Raw genomic sequence first — 17,895 nt, forward strand, 5'->3', positions numbered from 1 at the left:
GACACTGTATTTTTGTAGCAGTGAATAGTTAATCTGTTAACTAGTTAACAGTTAATCTGTTAGTTAATAGTTAATCTGTTGTGGAAATATGTTTGTGAGGAGGCCTCCATAGAGAGAAATATGTTGTAGTGGTGAATAGTTAATCTGCACTGAGCTCCCAGCTGGTGATTGCACTTTTAGGCACCTGCCCAAGTTCTCTGGATTCACAAATGAAAGACACACACACACACACACACACACACACACACACACACTCATGCACACATACGTCAGCTTAATTTTGATATACCTTGATTAACTCAATGACTGGACACTTCCAAACCTCCCCACGGCTAGCATTCACACCCCTCCAGTATTCCTTAGTTAACACTTTCTAAACTCTGCCAAGAGATGGGTGTAGGATGGACCATGATAAGATGGGGAAGCAGAGACATCAGACTTAAAGGCCCACTGATATGTAGAAGTCAGGAAAGCAGCCCCAGAGGCCCCTTCCCAGCTTAGGTCTGGGGCAACAAAGATAAAATATAGATTTAGATAATGTTAACAAGGCGTATGTCAAAAGTAATCTGGTGTGTGTGTCTTTCATTCACAAGTCCAGAGAACTCTGGCTGGTGGCTAGAAGTATGATCAGCCATCGGGAGCTCAGTGCAGATTAACTATTCACCACTACAACATACATTTCTCTCTACAGAGGCCTCCTTTACAAACATATTTCCACAATCCAACAACTCCCGTGTGTGTGTGAGTGTGTGTGTGTGTGTGTGTGTGTGTGTGTGTGTGAGATGAATGTGTTCATATGGGGGGTGTGCACATGCGCTTATGTGTATGGATGCCAGATGTAGACATAGGATGTCTTCCTGGACCATTTTCCATCTCATCCATCCATTCATTCATTCATTCATTCACTCATTTGAGGTATAGCCTGTCACTGAGCCTGGAGCTCATCAATTCAGCTAGGCTGGCTGTCCAATGGACTTCAGAGCTGTCTGTCTCCACCCTGTTTACCACAGCACTTGGTCAAAAACACATACTACTCTCCTAGGTTATATGTGGATCGCAGGATCAAACTCACATCCTCGTGCTTGCAGAGCAGGCACTTTGCCCGCTGAGCCATTCCTAAGCCCTCCTGCTCTTTTTATTTGCCTTTGTTTTCTGTGGTGCTCATGAGTAAACCTTGCATCTATGGGGCAAGTGCTGTACCACTGAGCTACACTGCCAGTCCCTGCTACTCCCATTTTTCTTTCTCAGTAAAGGTTGGTAGTGACTCGATCCAGATTTTCCTGTTCTATTTTCTACTACCAATTTTTTTTCTATTTGGATCTATGTATCTGAGAAATAAATAGTTCATCCTTAAAGTCTACAGAAGTGATGAGTCTGCAGGACTAAAGTCCAAAGAGGAAGATGGGAACAACTCGAACAAAATGAATCTTTAAGATGTATTGGGGCAAAGCTCCATTTCCTTCCTCTCATCCTCACTCTCTCTGGGTGTCTGTTTCCAACCTCCACCCTGGTGTTGATAGAGGGGCTCTGTTGGTCATTTGACTGGCAGAGACACAGGGCAGGGCAAACAATAACTCGTCCTTCAGCTGCTCTCTGAGACTCTGCTTTGTCTGTTGCAGGCCCTGAGAACCAGAGTCAGCAACCTCCCCACAGTCAAGAAGTTTCTTCAGCCTGGGAGCCAGAGGAAGCCTTTTGATGATGCAAAATGTGTGGAATCAACAAAAAAGATTTTCAGTTAATTCAGGCAGCTATGGATACATTGCTCCCACAAAGCCAGCCTTCTAAAGCTTTGCATCACACTGAAGTGTTTTGACTAAATGTTGACCTTTCTTACTGGGAGGCTAACGAGTTTTCTGAGGCTGCCGTGTTAATTCATACAGACATGACTGAGGAGGAGTGGCTGGGATGCTGTCTAGTTGTAGTTAAAACTGAAAATTGATCACTTCCTTGGATATTTTCCTACTGTTCAATAAAACAAAACAAGCTTCTTAGACTCTGGAGTACTCAAACATTGTCATGAAACACCTGTCATATCCTTGTCAAACAGAGTTAGCTAGAAATCCTCATGTCAAACTCTGGCTGATGCAAAAATCATCTTTCCTTATAGAGAGTGTGCTCTTTCTGACCAAATCCACAACAGAGGTGTGTACACTCAAACTGTGAGGAACTGTTTTCCTACACCTTATTAATGGTTTTCTTATTCAGTTACACAAACAATACCTTTATGTTCAACATAGAGCAATCGTTCTTCCTGGAGCTGCATGAATGATGGACATGGCAGGGACAATCATTTACCCGGCCACAGAATCTCTGAATTTCTGAAATAAAAGTATTAAAAACTTAGGTGTTCCTAATACAAAACTGGACATTCTGTGTGTCCTATTCTTAAGGTTTCTATAACAACATACCACAAACTTTGTATCTTAAAATAATGTTAACTTATTCTTCCTCAGTTCTGGGGGAGATGTCTGACATCTAAGTCTGAGATCCACCAGGTTCTCTCTGAAGGCTTTAAGAAAGAATCCTCCCTAGCTTGATGGCCAGCAATGCTGAAATACCTTGGTTGGTTGATAAAGCCCTCAAATCTTCACATCTGTAGAGATTGTTTTTCCAGAAGACATTATCAGGAATTGCATGTAGACCAGATGGAACATTCTCTAGGACAGAATTTATCCTGAAATCTTACAGAACAGTTAGTTCCAGGTGCATACCTAGAAATACGCCTGCTAGACTCTGAGTGTAAGAAATAGTAGTTACTTTTTTTTTTCTACTATGACAAAAAAAAAAGTGAGAAAAGTTTCTTGTTGTAAATAATATTTAATCTCAATGGGTGTTTCTACCCAACCTTTGATCATTCAGTTCCCAGATAAAAGATACACAACTTTTATATTTATACTAAGCCTTAATCAACACAAGACTTGAACAGATGTCTACCCTCTAAGCTATTAGTTTAGACCTCCCTATCAATAACCCCGAGTTATGACTTGCTATCTTCTGCATGGGCTGCTCTTCCTCTGACTGGCCAGCTCATATGGCCAGTTTTTACTATCCCTTACCTTATGGTGTCTTCCTTCCTCTCTTTCCTCTCCCTTTTCCACATGGTGTCCTGCCTCTAAACCAAAGCCTAGAAACCAAAAACCCACCTATCTCTCTTCTGCCTACCTATAGACTGTAGGCAACTTTATTCACCAATCAGGGATAACTTAGGGAGCAAGGTCACTTGGGTCTATGTGAGGATTCTCTCATCCCTGGGGCAACCAGGTCTTGGGGACCAGTATTTAGCATTACAATACATAGCAAAAGACCAAACCTCAACAATTTCTTATAGAATGAAGATTTTATTTTGGCTTACACTTTGAAGGTACAGTCCACAGCGACTTTCCAGGGGCCAACACATTCAGTTGAAACCCATAGTAAATCACTATGCATTATAATGGAGCCCTGGGCCAAAATTAAGTGTTTTGTCAGTGACATTTTGGTGTGACTCATCCAACAGTTAAAGCACCTCCAGTGGTGAGAAAGGTTCCATTGAGTCCCTAACCCCAGTTACCCAAGAAGCAATAAAAGATAGCCCCAAGAAGATAGGGAATCAGTTTCTAGCTACTGGATCCATAGGCCACGCTCTTCACTTTCCATGTTCCCCAAAGTGAGACAGCTTGTTAAATCCTAAATTAATTGGTAATTTTTAAAATTTTATTTAATTTTTAAAATAAATTTATTTATTTATTTAATGTATGTGAGTGTCCAACCTTCAGACACACCAGAAGAGGGATTCAGATCCCATTACAGATGGTTGTGAGCCACCATGTGGTTGCTGGGAATTGAAATCAGGACCTCTGAAAGAGTAGTCAGTTCTCTTAACCACTGAGTCATCTCTCCAGCCTGGTAATTTTTTAATAATGTTTTTATTAATTCTTTTAGAATTCCCTGTATTTTTAACATACTCTTCACCCAACTCATTCCAGATCCTCCCCTGCCAACTTACCTACCTCCCTTCCAACACATTTTTTGTTCTCTCTGTGTCTGTCTGTCTGTCTGTCTCTGCCTCTCTGTCTCTCTTTCCTTCCTCCAAAGAGTCCAATTTGTGTTACTAAAATACTCTTGGGTATGGGGTCTAGAGAGTGGCTGACTACCGAGAGTCATATCTTTGTAACCTCACATGGGTAGATAATGTGAGTTTGAGGCCACAGTGGTGTCTGCAAAATGAGTTCCAGGCCACCCAGGACTGCATAGGAGACTCTCCCCTGTGCGGGGTGGGAAGCACTTAACGAATTAAAATAAAATAGAAGACAAAACAAATGGAAAAGGTTTATTTTTACTTTTAAAAGAAACAACAATAGGGTAATGAGAAAGACAATTCCGAGCTACAAGCACATGACCGCCATATCACCCCAGCCAATCACCACACAGGCTTTATGAGGGCAGTGACTCCATATCGCCCCAGCCAATCACCACACAGGCTTTATGAGGGCAGTGCTATCATTGTGAGTGTTTCCCAGGTGAGGAAACTGAGGTGCAGAGAAAGCAGACAATGTTCAAATGACACAAAGCCAAGATTTCAGAATCGGGGAATTCTCACTGTTGGCGCCTATGCAATCCCGTTTCTGAGACCTGAGGTACTGGGTTGAACAAGGTGAACAGAGTGTGGGTGGAGTGCTTGAGATCTCCATGGAGGGTCCTTCTGCTGAATGGTTCCACACCTAGTGACCACAGTGCACCGTGCACCTGTGACGCACTCTCTTCTTCCCTGTGAGCATCTCACAAGAAGCCCCATGTACTACTTTGTAAAAAGAAGTCATACCTCGGCCTCCCTGATATCAAGGATTCCTACCTGTGTAAAACCAGATTCTGTGGTTTGGTTTCTCCATTTTAGAAAAGGATACTAGAAATGTCTAGCTCATGTGGTTACTTCCAAAATGAATTGGAGTACCAGGATAGTGCCTGGCACACATTGAGTGTTCAGGAAACATTCGTTGTTCAAGGCACAGAAAGACAAATCCCATGTGTTCTCGCTTATATATGGAAGCTAAAATCTTACCAAAACCTGGAAATGATGTGAAGAGGGAGACGTTATAGGGTTCACAGTGTTGCTGTGTAGGAGGAACAATGTCTAATGTCCCACAACTCAGTGGGACAGCTGTGGTTGGCAACTACTCTACATTCTTCAGTAGCTAGTATACAGGATTTTGCATGGCCCCAGTGGGGGCAGGGAATAAATGTCTGAGGTAATGGCTATGCCAATTACCCTAATTTGCTGATAAAATATTAAATACAAGATACTGAAATGCCACACTCTACCCCATAAATATGTGTAGTTACTGTGTGTCAGTTCAAAGTAAAGGTACATTTCAAGAGAAGTATTAATGTGCAGAAATAATAATCTTTCCATGTTACTTGGTGTTTCAGCATACCAAGGAGACAACTGACGTAGAGTAAATCTGTCATCTGGACGTTCAATGAAGCATATTTAAACCCCTTTCCACCCAACAAGTATTTACTGAGCACTATCTTTGTGCAAGGCAGTAGGAAGCAGTTTCAGAACAGTTGTAAGACCCAGGCTTGTCTACAGCACAACAGGGCAGAGAGAAGCAGATGGGAAGAGCCCCAGGAGGACAGGCATCTGTTGGATGTTGGAGTCTAAGGACGGATGTCCAGGGGAGGCAAGGTCCCAGCGAGGTCCCAGGCCTCGAGTTTGTGTCCTTGCCCTTGTTACTGTGGAAGCCTCCAATAATGCAAAGATTCTGGTTATGCCTGGAGACTGGGAGCACTGAATCCACATGATAGGCTGTCCCTCCTTTCTTGGCTTCTTGTCATTTGTTCTCCAGGAGCTGGGGGACTTGACCTGGAGTAGCAGCGCAGGTCCTTCCTCAGTGATGGGATCCTGAGGTGGAGGTGCCAGAGGATGAGAAGTGTAGAAAGGATAAACGCTGGGGGAAAGGGGAACGGTCTTGCAGAAGCTTTGTCTTATGCCTAGAACACTTATATTAATGAGTACAGCTCTGTATTACTGTTTCCAGGGGAGGAACGGGACAGAGTCAGCAGATTCCATCATACAATGAGACAAAGTCACAAGTAGGAGGTGAGCAAACAATGTTGCACAAAACCCAGGGTATCTCAAGAGCTGTCCCAGCACACAGCAGCCTTGGGCCTGATAATTTCAGTCTCTTCTGGGGCAAGCTAGCTAAGATAATTCCTTCAAGGCCATGGCTCAGCCCCAGAGCACCCTTGCCAAGCCTGCTCCAGAGCAAGGACACAGAACTAGGCTCCTTTGTTCTTTCCTCAGAGCCTCTGAGAAAGACTTGGATGGGGGGCAGTGTGGGGGGAGCTACGTGGATTTTGTTATTTATCCTATTTTATTTCTTTCCCCTCTTTCTGAGCTTTCCTCAGCTACCCCCAGTTCTTTGGGTTTTAGAAGCCACGGGGCTAACTGATGATCGTCTTAGACAAAGGACTGAAACTAATGCTGGAGCATGGGAGGATTTGTTGGCATCCAAAAGGCCATCACTGGCAGACCCTGAGGTGACAGCTAGAGTGATGATCAGCCAGAGCAACACCACCAGAAACCTGTCCTGCAGAGCTCCAACCCTTGCCCTTGCATCACTGAGGCGGTTTGTAGATGGAATTTCGTTCACCAGACCTCTGTTCTCTGATATCACATCATGAGTAAAGGTCCTTTCCCAGTCTCATTGCCCTTGTCTCAGTTTCTCGGGACAGGTGGCAGAGGCTAACCAGTCTCAGAGCCCTTCTTCAGCCTCTTGGAACAGGTGGCAGAGCCTAGAGCACTGGAGTCCCTGGTTCAGGGGATTTTACCCTGACTTGATCTCAGAGAGAGAGAGCTGATAGCCCAACTAGGGAACTGGTTCTGAGGACACTGGGAACAGGGGTGGGTGTGTGGGTAGGGGCACAGACACATTAGAGGTGACTGAGTGGTGAGGCACATGGTAGGGTACCTGGCATGTGATGCTGTGGCCGAGTGCAGTGTGTTTGCATCATGGACACTGAAGAGGCCCAAGGCAAGCAAATAGACAAGAGAAGGATTTATCCTCTGCTGGTGAGTAGCAGGATTATTTCCAAATTGCTGCCTTCTTCAGTAACGGAAATGTGGAGCTCTCAGGAAGGCAAGGCTGTGCATATTCCTGTAGGAGAGCCCTTGAAGTGTGGGCATGCTCTGCTCTTCAGCACACTTAGAAACTCTGCCCTGAGTTCTCCCAGGCCTGCCAGTGTGAGGTCAAACAGTCCTCCCAGGGGGCAGTGAGGATGATTATAGGAAAGACTGAACAAAGACTCAGAGACTAACGGGAAGGGTGGTGTCTGCTGTGGAAGACTTGCACACTGGTGGCTGTAATTCAGAGGCTCATGGCGCCCATTCCTTCTCTGGATGCAGGCTGCCCGTGTCTTGTTTAGCTGGAAAAAACAATACTCTTTCTCTGAGCCATATACTTCATGTGCCTTGGAGAGAAATGGATGCTGAGGTCAGGGCAGCTGGAGAAGAGGAGGCACGGAAGTTGTGACTATTGTTGGAGTGCAGGCAGCTGAGAGCAGTGAGGGCTGTTCAGAGGAACCCTTAGTACAGGGTCCAGTGGAGCAATGATTGTTGACCAGCTCCAGGCTGAGCCCAGGAGGACATGGTGTCTTAGGGCTCAGTGTGATCTCAAGCGAAACTGCAAGGGCGCAGTGTTAAAGTTCAAGCCTAGCAAAAAGAAACAACATCCCACCCCTTCCTTTTTTCCCAAATCAATTTACACACACACACACACACACACACACACACACACACACATCACATCACATTAATGTAAAATCACATCTCAGGAACAGTATCTTTGAGGATTTCTGATGAGACTGATAGAATCGTGTTTCATTTTCGTGTGAGATACTGAGCAGATGTGAGTGCTCGCACATCTGTTCAGACAAGATCCTGATGTTACCAGACTTATTGTGCTGTAGGCAGCATCTGTGTTTTATCTCTCCCAAGCCCTCCTCCCATCCAACCCAATCCTCCTTCCCTCCCTTCAATGCACCTTTTTTGTTTGTTTGTTTGTTTGTTTCGAGACAGGGTTTCTCTGTGTAGTCCTGGCTGTCCTGGAACTCACTCTGTAGACCAGGCTGGCCTCGAACTCAGAAATCTGACTGCCTCTGCCTCCCAAGTGCTGGGACTAAAGGCATGCGCTACCACCGCCCAGTTCAATGCACCTTTTTACATTGTGTTTTCTTTCTTTCTCTTACCTTTACAAATATCTTTTTTTTTCTACACCTTATACTCTGTTTCTTTTACAGGAAACAAATTGAAAATTTGAGAGATTGCTACAAAATTTCTGGGGGGCAGCAACTGTGTTGTGAAGCCATTGTGAGCCATTGTGAGTCCAAATCATGAGAAGGAAATATTTTTATTGTTCTCTCCAGTCCTATTGAATCTCATGTAAAAACTCTTCTTCTGTCAGTTAATAAGAGTCCACCATAAGAGGAGAGTTCTGAATTCCTAACTGATTTATAAAATAATGAAACTTAACGTTCTATTATAAGCACAAAGAATACAAATGTGAGGCTCTATTTCACAGTCCTGAGGAGACGCCCTTGGATTCCTTAACCTCCTCTCTAGTTAATTTTTGTTCACTGTCTTTGTTTTGCCTATGCTGTGTGGTAGGGAATAGCTGGTGACTATGTCATATGGATAGAAAGCTGTGGGTCCTGCCTTTCAGGTTCTCAAATCCAGGGCAAAACACACTAGAATGCAAGCTTAAACATCAGACATTGCTCCTGGATGAAAGACTAACCTTGGGACCCTTTCACCTTAAAGGATATGTGGGTTTTTTTTTCCTTGTGTTTTCTTTCTGACTCTCACCTTTCCAAATATCTTTTTTGGGGAAAGTTCTCACTACATGTGATTTTTGAGACTGAAGCATATTTTGGACATTGAAGAAGCAGAGAAAGAAAGGGAGCGAGTGGGGAGGGAGAGACCAGACTAGCAAAATGGGCAAAGGGCTGGAGAAATGGCACGGTTGTTTAAGAATTGCTAATAGTTGTTGAGGTTAATAGTTGTTGTTCCTTCAGAGGACTTGGGTTCAATTCCAAGCACCCACAGAGCAGCTCACAATCATCTGTAACTCCAGCCCAAGCTCCAGGGTGATATGGCACCCCATCCGGCTTCTGTGAGCACTACATGCATATCACACACACACAAACACACACACACACACACACACACACACACACACACACACACACTCAAAGGCCTTAAAGACAAAAAAAAAAAAATCATGTGATCATTGACAAGAGTTAGGGAGAGGCTTGTAAATTGTCTCACAGTTAGAGCAAGAAGGAAGACCTTGAAATGGAACAGGGACCTGAGAATAGGCATATGTACAATTAGCTCAGAGGTGGATGATATCTCCCTTACATTCACACTTCACTTTGCAGGTTCCCTGTGAGAAAGGATGACAGCGATTACCAACATCTTCCCATGGCTGTTGTGGGTCACATGGATGACCAGAGGCCACATCATTAGTAGGGAGCTCAACCTGGACTCTGGAATTAGATGGTCACACTGACAGCATCCATCTCTCTCTGCCTTCTGACTGTGTAGGGAACATGAGTAGCTGCTACACATTCCTGATAGAACAGCTAAAGCTACTCTCGCCATCACACCTCCCTGCAGAGTGGACTGTGCTCTTTAAGTGTAAGCCAAAAGACACCTGTTGTTCTTTAAGTCACTTTTCATAGGTCATAGCAGAAAGGACAGTAACTGTATAACCTCTCATTCCGTGTCCAGCAGCAGTATCTCTATAAGGTATACATCCAGAATTAATTGCTCCCACCATTGGAGTTTAGGATAAATTCCATCCTAGAGAGTGTTTCAGTCCTAGCTGTAATTTCTGTCAATGTTACCTCATCGGGAAAAATGGTCTCTACATATATACACTCTAAATTGGGGTCATATTAAATTGCCCATAATCTGATATAAGAAGAGGGTTACACACACACACACACACACACACACACACACTGTCATGTAACCATGGAGGTAGAGATTTGGGTTATTTATCAACAAACTAAGGAATTTCAGCATGGCTGGCTACCAGAAGGCACTAGGAAGGGGCTAAGAAGAATCCTTCCTCAAAGCCTTCACTAGGACTTCGATTTCAGACACACACACCTCCCCCAGAACTGTGGGGCAGTAAGCTTATATTATTTTAAGGCAGAAGGTTTGTGGCACATTGTTCTAGTATCCTTAGTAATGGGACACACAGAATGTCTAATTTTGTATTAGGAATTCCCAAGTTGTTTTTTACTTTTGTAATCATAAATTCTGAGCCTCAGGGGCAGGGTGAATGATTGTGCCTGCTATATATATAATGCATGCAGGCCCAGGAGAAATGACTGCTCTATACTGAACATAAATATATTGTTTCAGTAATTAATATAAAAAGGTTAATTAGTTGAAGGAAAACAGTTCTTTACAGTGTGAGAGCATGCATGTATGTGTGTACTTAGTCAAGAAGGGCACTCTCCCTACGGAAAGATTTTTGCATAGACAGAGTTTGATATGAGGGTTTCTCCTCTGTTTGACAAGGGCATTACAAATATTTCATGACATTGTTTGAATACTCGAGAGTCTAAGAAGCTTGTTCAGTTTTTATTGAAATTCGAAGTATTATCTGAGGAAGTGATCACGATTTCAATTTTGACTATGACCATATAACATCCCAGCAATTCCTCCTCAGTCATGTCTGTATGAATTAACACAGCAGCCTCAGAAAACTTGTTAGCCTCCCAGTAAGAAAGGTCAACATTTAGTCAAAACACTTCATTGTGGCAAAGCTCTAGAAGACTGGCTTTGTGTGTGTATCCACAGCTGCCTGAATTAACTGAAAATCTTTTTTGCTAATTCCACACATTTCTCATCGTCGAAAGGCTTCCTCTGGCTCCCAGGCTGAAGAAACTTCTTGACTGTGGGGAGGTTGCTGACTCTGGTTCTCAGGGCCTGCAACAGACAAAGCAGAGCCTCAGAGAGCAGCTGAAGGACGAGTTATTGTTTGCCCTGCCCTGTGCCTCTGCCAGTCAAACGACCAACAGAGCCCCTCCATCAGCACCAGGGTGGAGGTTGGAGACAGACACCCAGAGAGAGTGAAGATGAGAGGAAGTGCACTGGCTGGTTTTGTGTCAACTTGACACAGGCTGGAGTTATCACAGAGAAAGGAGCTTCAAGTGAGGAAGTGCCTCCAATGAGATCCAGCTGTAAGGCATTTTCTCAATTAGTGATCAAGGGGGTAGGGCTCCTTGTAGGTGGTGCCATCGCTGGGCTGGTAGTCTTGGGTTCTATAAGAAAGCAAGCTGAGCAAGTCAGGGGAAGCAAGCCAGTAAGGAACGTCCCTCCATTGCCTCTGCATCAGCTCCTACTTCCTGACCTGCTTGAGTTCCAGTCCAGACTTCCTTTGGTGATGAACAGCAATGTAGAAATGTAAGCTGAATAAACCCTTTCCTCCCCAACTTGCTTCTTGGTTGTGATGTTTGTGCAGGAATAAAAACCCTGACTAAGACAGGAAGGAAATGGAGCTTTGCCCCAATATATGTTAAAGATTGATTTTGTCTGAGTTGTTCCCATTTTCTTTGCACATTAATCCTGCAGACTCATCACTTCTGTCAACTTTAAGGATGAACAATTTATTTCTCAGATACTGATACATAAACATATCCAAATAGATAAAAATGATGATTTGGGATAATAGCTTCAGAAATGGTAGTAGAAAGGAGAACAGGAGAGCCCGGATCCAGTCACTACCAACCTTTACTGAGAAAGAAAAAATGGGAGTAGCAGGGACTGGCAGTGTAGCCCAGTGGTACAGCACTTGCCCCATAGATGCAAGGTTTACTCATGAGCACCACAGAAAACAAAGGCAAATAAAAAGAGCAGGAGGGCTTAGGAATGGCTCAGTGGGCAAAGTGCCTGCTCTGCAAGCACGAGGATGTGAGTTTGATCCTGTGATCCACATATAACCTAGGAGAGTAGTATGTGTCTTTGACCAAGTGCTGTGGTGCGGAGGGTGGGGAGAGACAGCTCAGAAGTCCATTGGACAGCCAGCCTAGCTGAATTGATGAGCTCCAGGCTCAGTGACAGGCTATACCTCAAAGAATAAAATAAATAAATAAATGAATAAATAAATAAATAAATAAGGAAGGTGGAATGTGATCTAGGAAGTGAAGCCACTCTATAGAGAAATAGAGTGTTTGTTGATGTAGAAGGCTGAAGAAGACCTCTCCAGATAGGTTCAGCGTGGAAGGACAAAGCTGCACCTTTGATAGAGAGAATCCCATGAAATCAGGATCAAGTCCAAGGTGGGATAGGATGTGGAGAGAGAGAGTGGAATCCTGGGTTCTTTCCATTGTACAAGACAAAATATGTGTCCTGAGGTAGCATCCACTTCACACTTCCTCACGTAACAGGATTCTTTACATGTCTTGGAACTAGGGTCTAAAATCTCATTTTGTAGGTTTGGCTGGAGGAGAGGGGTAGTTGTGCAGGCAGGAAGAAACTGGAATGTTGTGGGTGGTCCTGATGCTGTTTGTATTCTGATGGGAATTCTGTTTCCCCAAGAGGGGCTGCCCCTGATGAGCAGCCCATCTTGAACTCAGGTGATCTCATGTGTACCTTCTCTCTATTTTAACTGGTTAATAAAGTCTAGAGCCTGTGATTGGGCAGTGGAGGGGAAAGATGGGACTGCAAGTTTGAGAGTGGGGGCAGGTAGAGAGGAGAAAAGAACGAGAGGGAAAGGAGAGAAGATGAAAAAGAGAAAGAAGGAGTCATGATGGACTAGAACCACGTGGCCAGGAGAAAATGAAAGGAGCATTGCTGAATTGCTGGGGAATAAGTTAGTATAGTGTTAGATGTGCCCAATCTAGGCATCTAACTTATAATTATAATACCTGGACTGTGTGGTTTTATATGGGCTTATTGGAGCTGGAAATTCCAGCAACACTGGAACTTACATCACTGTTAATCTTCTTGTTAAAATATTGGATTCAGTGACATAAATACAGCATTGGCTGTCCTAGATGAAGCAGAGTACCTTTAGTAGAGGGAAGTTGTCCACAACACCCGGGTCCAGCTCTTCCACATGGTAGAGAAGTTCAACCAGGTAAACATCAGCCCTGCTCAGCCTGTTGCCAACAAGATAATCTTGTCCATGGCTCTTCAACACCTGAGGAATCCAAGATGTTACTTAGATCTTAAAGACAACTGGCATCAGACGGGGGCCCCTTGAGTTCTCCTGAGCCTCTCATATCAAATGTCCCTTTGCTCTCTTGTCAGGTGCATATGGAGCCCCATTCTTGTCTCTAGGCCCTGGCTCATGATATAATCAAGAAGCAGATCTCTGTCCATCCTTCTATCATCTGTCCTTCCCTACATCTTAGAGGTGTGCCAAGCTCCTAGCTCCAGCTGCACTATTTCTTCCTACCCACCCTAAAGGGGTGAAGCCCTGACAAGTAGGGGTGACCCCTCTCTGTACTCTGTAGTCTCTTTGTGGGAAGTGACTTCACTGTGTGACTGTACCCCTCACACATGCATAGACCGTTTCAGTGACTACCTTCCTCCTCTCTGCTTGACAGTGTTCTCATGTCTATGACATCTACAGTAAGCCTGGACTGTCATCTCTTTATGTTATGGGATCCTCAGCACTGCTGAAGCATCAAAGGGTTAACTGCATACATGTCTACAATTAATTTTTAAATGCTAGAAAAGAAATACCATGGCTAACTAGTGGAAAGAAGAGTGTGTGGACAGAGATGGGGAGGAATGAATACATACAAGAAAGCCAGCGCCACAGAATGTTGGCTTTGCCATCAAATACAAAGTGTGTTCTTTAAACTTACTTTGTTTCTTTCTTTCTGTCTTCCTTCCTTCCCTCTCTCCTTCCTTCTCTCCTCCTTCCTCTCTTTCTTTCCTTTCCTCCCTCCCTCCCCCTTCCTTCCTTTTTTTCTTTTCTCTCTCTCTCTCTCTCTCTCTCTCTCTCTCTCTCTCTCTCTCTTTCTCTTTCTCTCTCTCTTTCTTCCTTTCCTTCTTCATATTTTGGATACAAGGTTTCATATAGCCCAGGTTTGCCTCAAACTCACTCTGTTTTAGTCATGTCTTGCATAACAGAATCTTAGCAGAGCCATACGATCCAGCATGAATTCTGGAATGAAGGCACCTAGGGGCTTTGAAGTGGCCTTTAATAGTCAGTGGTTGTTACTTGAGATTTTATGAGGTTGCTCTTCTGAAGGACTCTTAAAGCCTTTGCATCACTTAGTCCTGAGACATACCTGGTAAACCAGGGACTCTTTCTCTCATATATCTGAGAATTGCTTAGGTAATGGTTTCTTCAGGCAACCCCCTAGATCAGATAAGAGGTTTTGGTACATGGAAATTGATTTCCTAAAAAGCCTCTTGTGTAACAAAAAGATGCTCTGAAAAACTGGGTTCGGAGTTCAATTTATCTGCTGCTGAGAAACCAAAGTTCAATCCTGTAGTAGCTCTTTTTTGGATCAATTCTCCTGTGTAACCCAAAATACAGACAGCCTTGAACTGATCTCCAGCCCATAGCAAGACTCTGTTAGTAAGTAGGACCCTTGAGAGGGAAATGGATCTTACAGGTTAAGTGCTCATGAATGGCATCCCTGCTCCCAACAAGCAGACTCCAGAGACTTCCCATACCACAATTGAAGACAGAGAAGACAGGCATCCACAAAATAAGGAACAAGTTTGACCAAACATCTGCACGGTCTTGATTTTATACCCATCATATGGCTTAATTCACACAGTGCTTGGCATTTCGTTGTAACAACTTTGGCTGCTCGAGACTGTCCCCCGAGGACTACTAGACCCTCTGGATGTGTAGAAGGTCAGCTTCCACTCACCTTTTCATAGGCAGGGAAGTAACGGTTCCTTGCTTTGTCTTTGATCTTGGCAAGGCTTGCCTCTTTCTCCTCAGGAGGAATGTAAGGGTAATGGAGAACTATTTCATCCAGATCTGCCACACCTTCTGTGTACATGTCAATGCTGAAAAACAAACAAGCATTTTGCCAAAGCTCTCTTTCTTCAGATTTCATTGCCTAAGGATATAAACAGGTGTGGTAAAATAGTTCACCCCAGATGGTGCTATGGAGACAGTAATAGTAATCTGATTTTATTTGCAGATTAGCAATTCTTTTAGACTTTTAAAAAAATGACAATAGCTCTCTATGTAATTCTGGCTGGCCTATAATTTATTATGGTGACAGGTGGTCCTTAAATTCACAACAGTTTTCCTGCCTTTGTCACCCAGTTCAGGGATTAAAGGCAAACTCTACCACATCCAGTAACATTTTTTTTTTTAACATTATAAATAGCACATCTGAGTACATTCCTGTGCAATTGTTCCTGAGCAAGTATTTTCATTCCTCTTGTGTATTTATCTATTAATGGAACTGCTGGTGACTTGATATTTAGCCTTTTGAGAAACAACGCAGAGTTCCACAGAGGACATTAGCTTAAGTGAGTGATTCTATCACAGGAGAAAAGAGACCTTGTGATCAGTCTTGGCAGTTCCAAGGAGCCTTCAGTTCCCACAAAAAGCTTCATGCAACCCTGGTGTCTCTGTTTATGAGCCACAAGCAGGCTGACTGTATGTAGATTTAGATGGTAACCTAGTGTTATAGTTATCATTATATGTCTTGTAATGGCCAGAACTAGAAGGTCAGCTCTTTGGATCCCTTCTTTACTGTCAAAGACTTGGCCTATGTCTGAAGTTATTTTCTAGAATATCACTTCTAAAGATTAAACAAATCTTTTGGAAACATGATTCCAACATCTCCTATTCTACAATGACACATCTCTAACCCCTCATAGTCTACCCCCCCCCTCCATCTCCATGGAACTCCTCCTAACTGATGTCAGTAGATGTACACCTAAGCACACAACACCATTGTGTTCATGAATCTCTTGCCATGGTTCTGTTCACTTAAGAGAGGATGAAATCTTTTCCAGAGAAAGTCTATCATACAAGGCTCTCTCCTTCATGTCCTTTCCATAGAGGTTGTATTTGGAGGCAATGTAGTTGAGAATGGCTCTTGTCTGCACCAACTTCATTCCATCAATCTCTACCATGGGCACTTGCTGGAACATCAAACTGCCATCTATTGAATGAAGCAAAGAGAAAGGAGAATAAGTCATAAAATCTATGGTTACATACATTCAAGACAAAATATTTGATCAGATGACTGAAAATTTAAAAACTAATTACTTGGTAACTTTCAATGAAACAGCATTTAATTTTTGGTTTCCTGCCTCTTTAGTGTCTTCTAAGATGTAGACTATTATTTTATTGGTGTTTTTTATTTCTTACCGTGAACACTAATACTGTATCTGTTGACAGGATGTGACGTGTTTATTTCAACTTCATGTATATTTTAGGAAGAAGGTGAAGGAGGTATAATTGTACTGTCAACAGGTTTCCTTACAAAAAAAGAGTTAGTCCTAAAGTTTTCAAGTTATTTGTGACATCAAAGAAAAATTATGAACCTGCTTCTATGTAGGTTCCTGTGTGTTTAACATTAAGGGGTAGTGCATGCTTTTCAATTAGCACCAAGGGACACGTGACCCTCACCCATAGGTGCTACCCTCCCTCTTTCTCCCCTTATCCTCTTTCTTCCTTTTTTTTAAGATTTACTTATTTTATGTATATCAGTACACTGTAGCTGTCTTCAGACACACCAGAAGAGGGCATCAGATCCCATTATAGATGGTTGTGGGCCACCATGTGGTTGCTGAGAATTGAACTCAGGACCTCTGGAAGAGCACTCTCTCCAGCCCATATCCTCTTTCATAGACTTCCACAAAACTAGCATAATCTTTCTGTTAATCCCAGAATTCAGTATTATAGCGAATTAGTTTGTTAAGCCTGTTAGAACTCAAGGTCAGTGATTGACATATTTGTTCCTGGCATCCAGTGAGTTGTATGTGGATAGAGGTCACTGTGGGAGCCTGAGCTAACTACAGTGAGCATGTGGAAGTAGAGAAGGGACATCCGTGGGGATCTGGGGATGGTTTCTTGGCAGACACAAAGAGCTTTTCAGCTCCGTTAACCGAGAGATTTTCAGATCTGCTCATAGAGAACTGTGACTTACAATCCAACACGTTATCCATCAATGAACACAAGAATTAGGTAGGTATGTTAATGTTTAAAGCTTCCACCAGAAACTCCTCTCAGGAACATTTAGGTCAGTTTCTTACCATTTCTTAACCTTGCCAGGTCATCCTGAGTTTTCAGAAATTGTTCTTCAAACTAGAAAACAGAAAGGGTAAATAAGTCTTTATCAATTAATTTCACTTTTCACTTTAAAGGCTCCTGTCCATAGAATATATGAAATAAGAAAGCTATTTTTTTTAACTTGTCATGTACGCAGGTGAGCTAGTCATGGCTTACAGAAACTTATAGCAGGACTCCTTTTAGGAAAGGAGCTGTGGTCACATCTCATTGCTTCTCCTTACTGTAGTTGATGTCATCTTTCCCAGGACTCTCCCTGTGTTGCTGAGTAAGTCATGACTTACAGGAGTGCCCATGGAAGGGAAATTCTGATCATTTCTTCTGGCTATGCATTTGTAATATTTCATCCAATCCAAAGTGGGGTCGGAAGGACCATTGTGTGTCTCCAAAATGGAATAGGGCACAAGCCTGTGTCTAACATTCTGTCAATAGGCTTCTGCTGTACTTAACAAGACTTACCTCCTCGGGAGCCCTGCTGTGGGTGGGTGGAGCACTTCCTGTTTGCTACTCTAGTCTCACAAGCAAAGTTGCCTCTCCTGGAAAATGGGAGCACAATTCTATAGAGTTCCTGATGTAAGAAGGAATTAATGCCCCACACTATTTTTTGTCACTTAGA

At 43.2% G+C, this 17,895-nt stretch overlaps 2 protein-coding genes across 2 annotated transcripts in view; one reads left to right on the plus strand and one right to left on the minus strand.

Annotated features, from left to right (window-relative positions):
- LOC116088231 (glutathione S-transferase alpha-5) overlaps positions 1–1,993 on the plus strand; it is a 32,995-nt gene extending 31,002 nt beyond the window's left edge. Inside the window, exon 6 of the mRNA XM_031366985.1 lies at positions 1,620–1,993. Coding sequence (XP_031222845.1) covers positions 1,620–1,739 — 120 coding nt within the window. The 3' untranslated portion in view covers positions 1,740–1,993. The remainder of the gene's footprint in view (positions 1–1,619) is intronic.
- An 8,619-nt stretch (positions 1,994–10,612) lies between these two features.
- LOC116089092 (glutathione S-transferase alpha-5-like) lies at positions 10,613–17,297 on the minus strand. Its single transcript, XM_031368809.1, has 5 exons — positions 17,246–17,297; positions 16,017–16,149; positions 14,893–15,034; positions 13,065–13,196; positions 10,613–10,981 (listed from the first exon to the last, which is right to left on the minus strand). The coding sequence occupies exons 2-5, from the start codon at positions 16,136–16,138 to the stop codon at positions 10,862–10,864; spliced, it is 516 nt and encodes a 171-aa protein (XP_031224669.1). The 5' UTR covers positions 16,139–16,149; positions 17,246–17,297; the 3' UTR covers positions 10,613–10,861.
- Between the last annotated feature and the right edge of the window lie 598 nt (positions 17,298–17,895).

Source organism: Mastomys coucha, unplaced genomic scaffold (genome assembly GCF_008632895.1).
Source record: "Mastomys coucha isolate ucsf_1 unplaced genomic scaffold, UCSF_Mcou_1 pScaffold14, whole genome shotgun sequence".
In the NCBI taxonomy this organism is placed as follows: domain Eukaryota; kingdom Metazoa; phylum Chordata; class Mammalia; order Rodentia; family Muridae; genus Mastomys; species Mastomys coucha.

Coding starts and splice junctions, on each gene's coding strand:
- LOC116089092 (XM_031368809.1), bottom strand. CDS start 16,138: ATGTTCCAGCAAGTGCCCATGGTAGAGATTGATGGAATGAAGTTGGTG. Junction 15,035..16,016: donor GACATGAAGGAGAGAGCCTT/GTATGATAGACT, acceptor TTTGTTTTTCAG/CATTGACATGTACACAGAAG. Junction 10,982..13,064: donor ACAACTTCCCTCTACTAAAG/GTACTCTGCTTC, acceptor TGTCTGTTGCAG/GCCCTGAGAACCAGAGTCAG.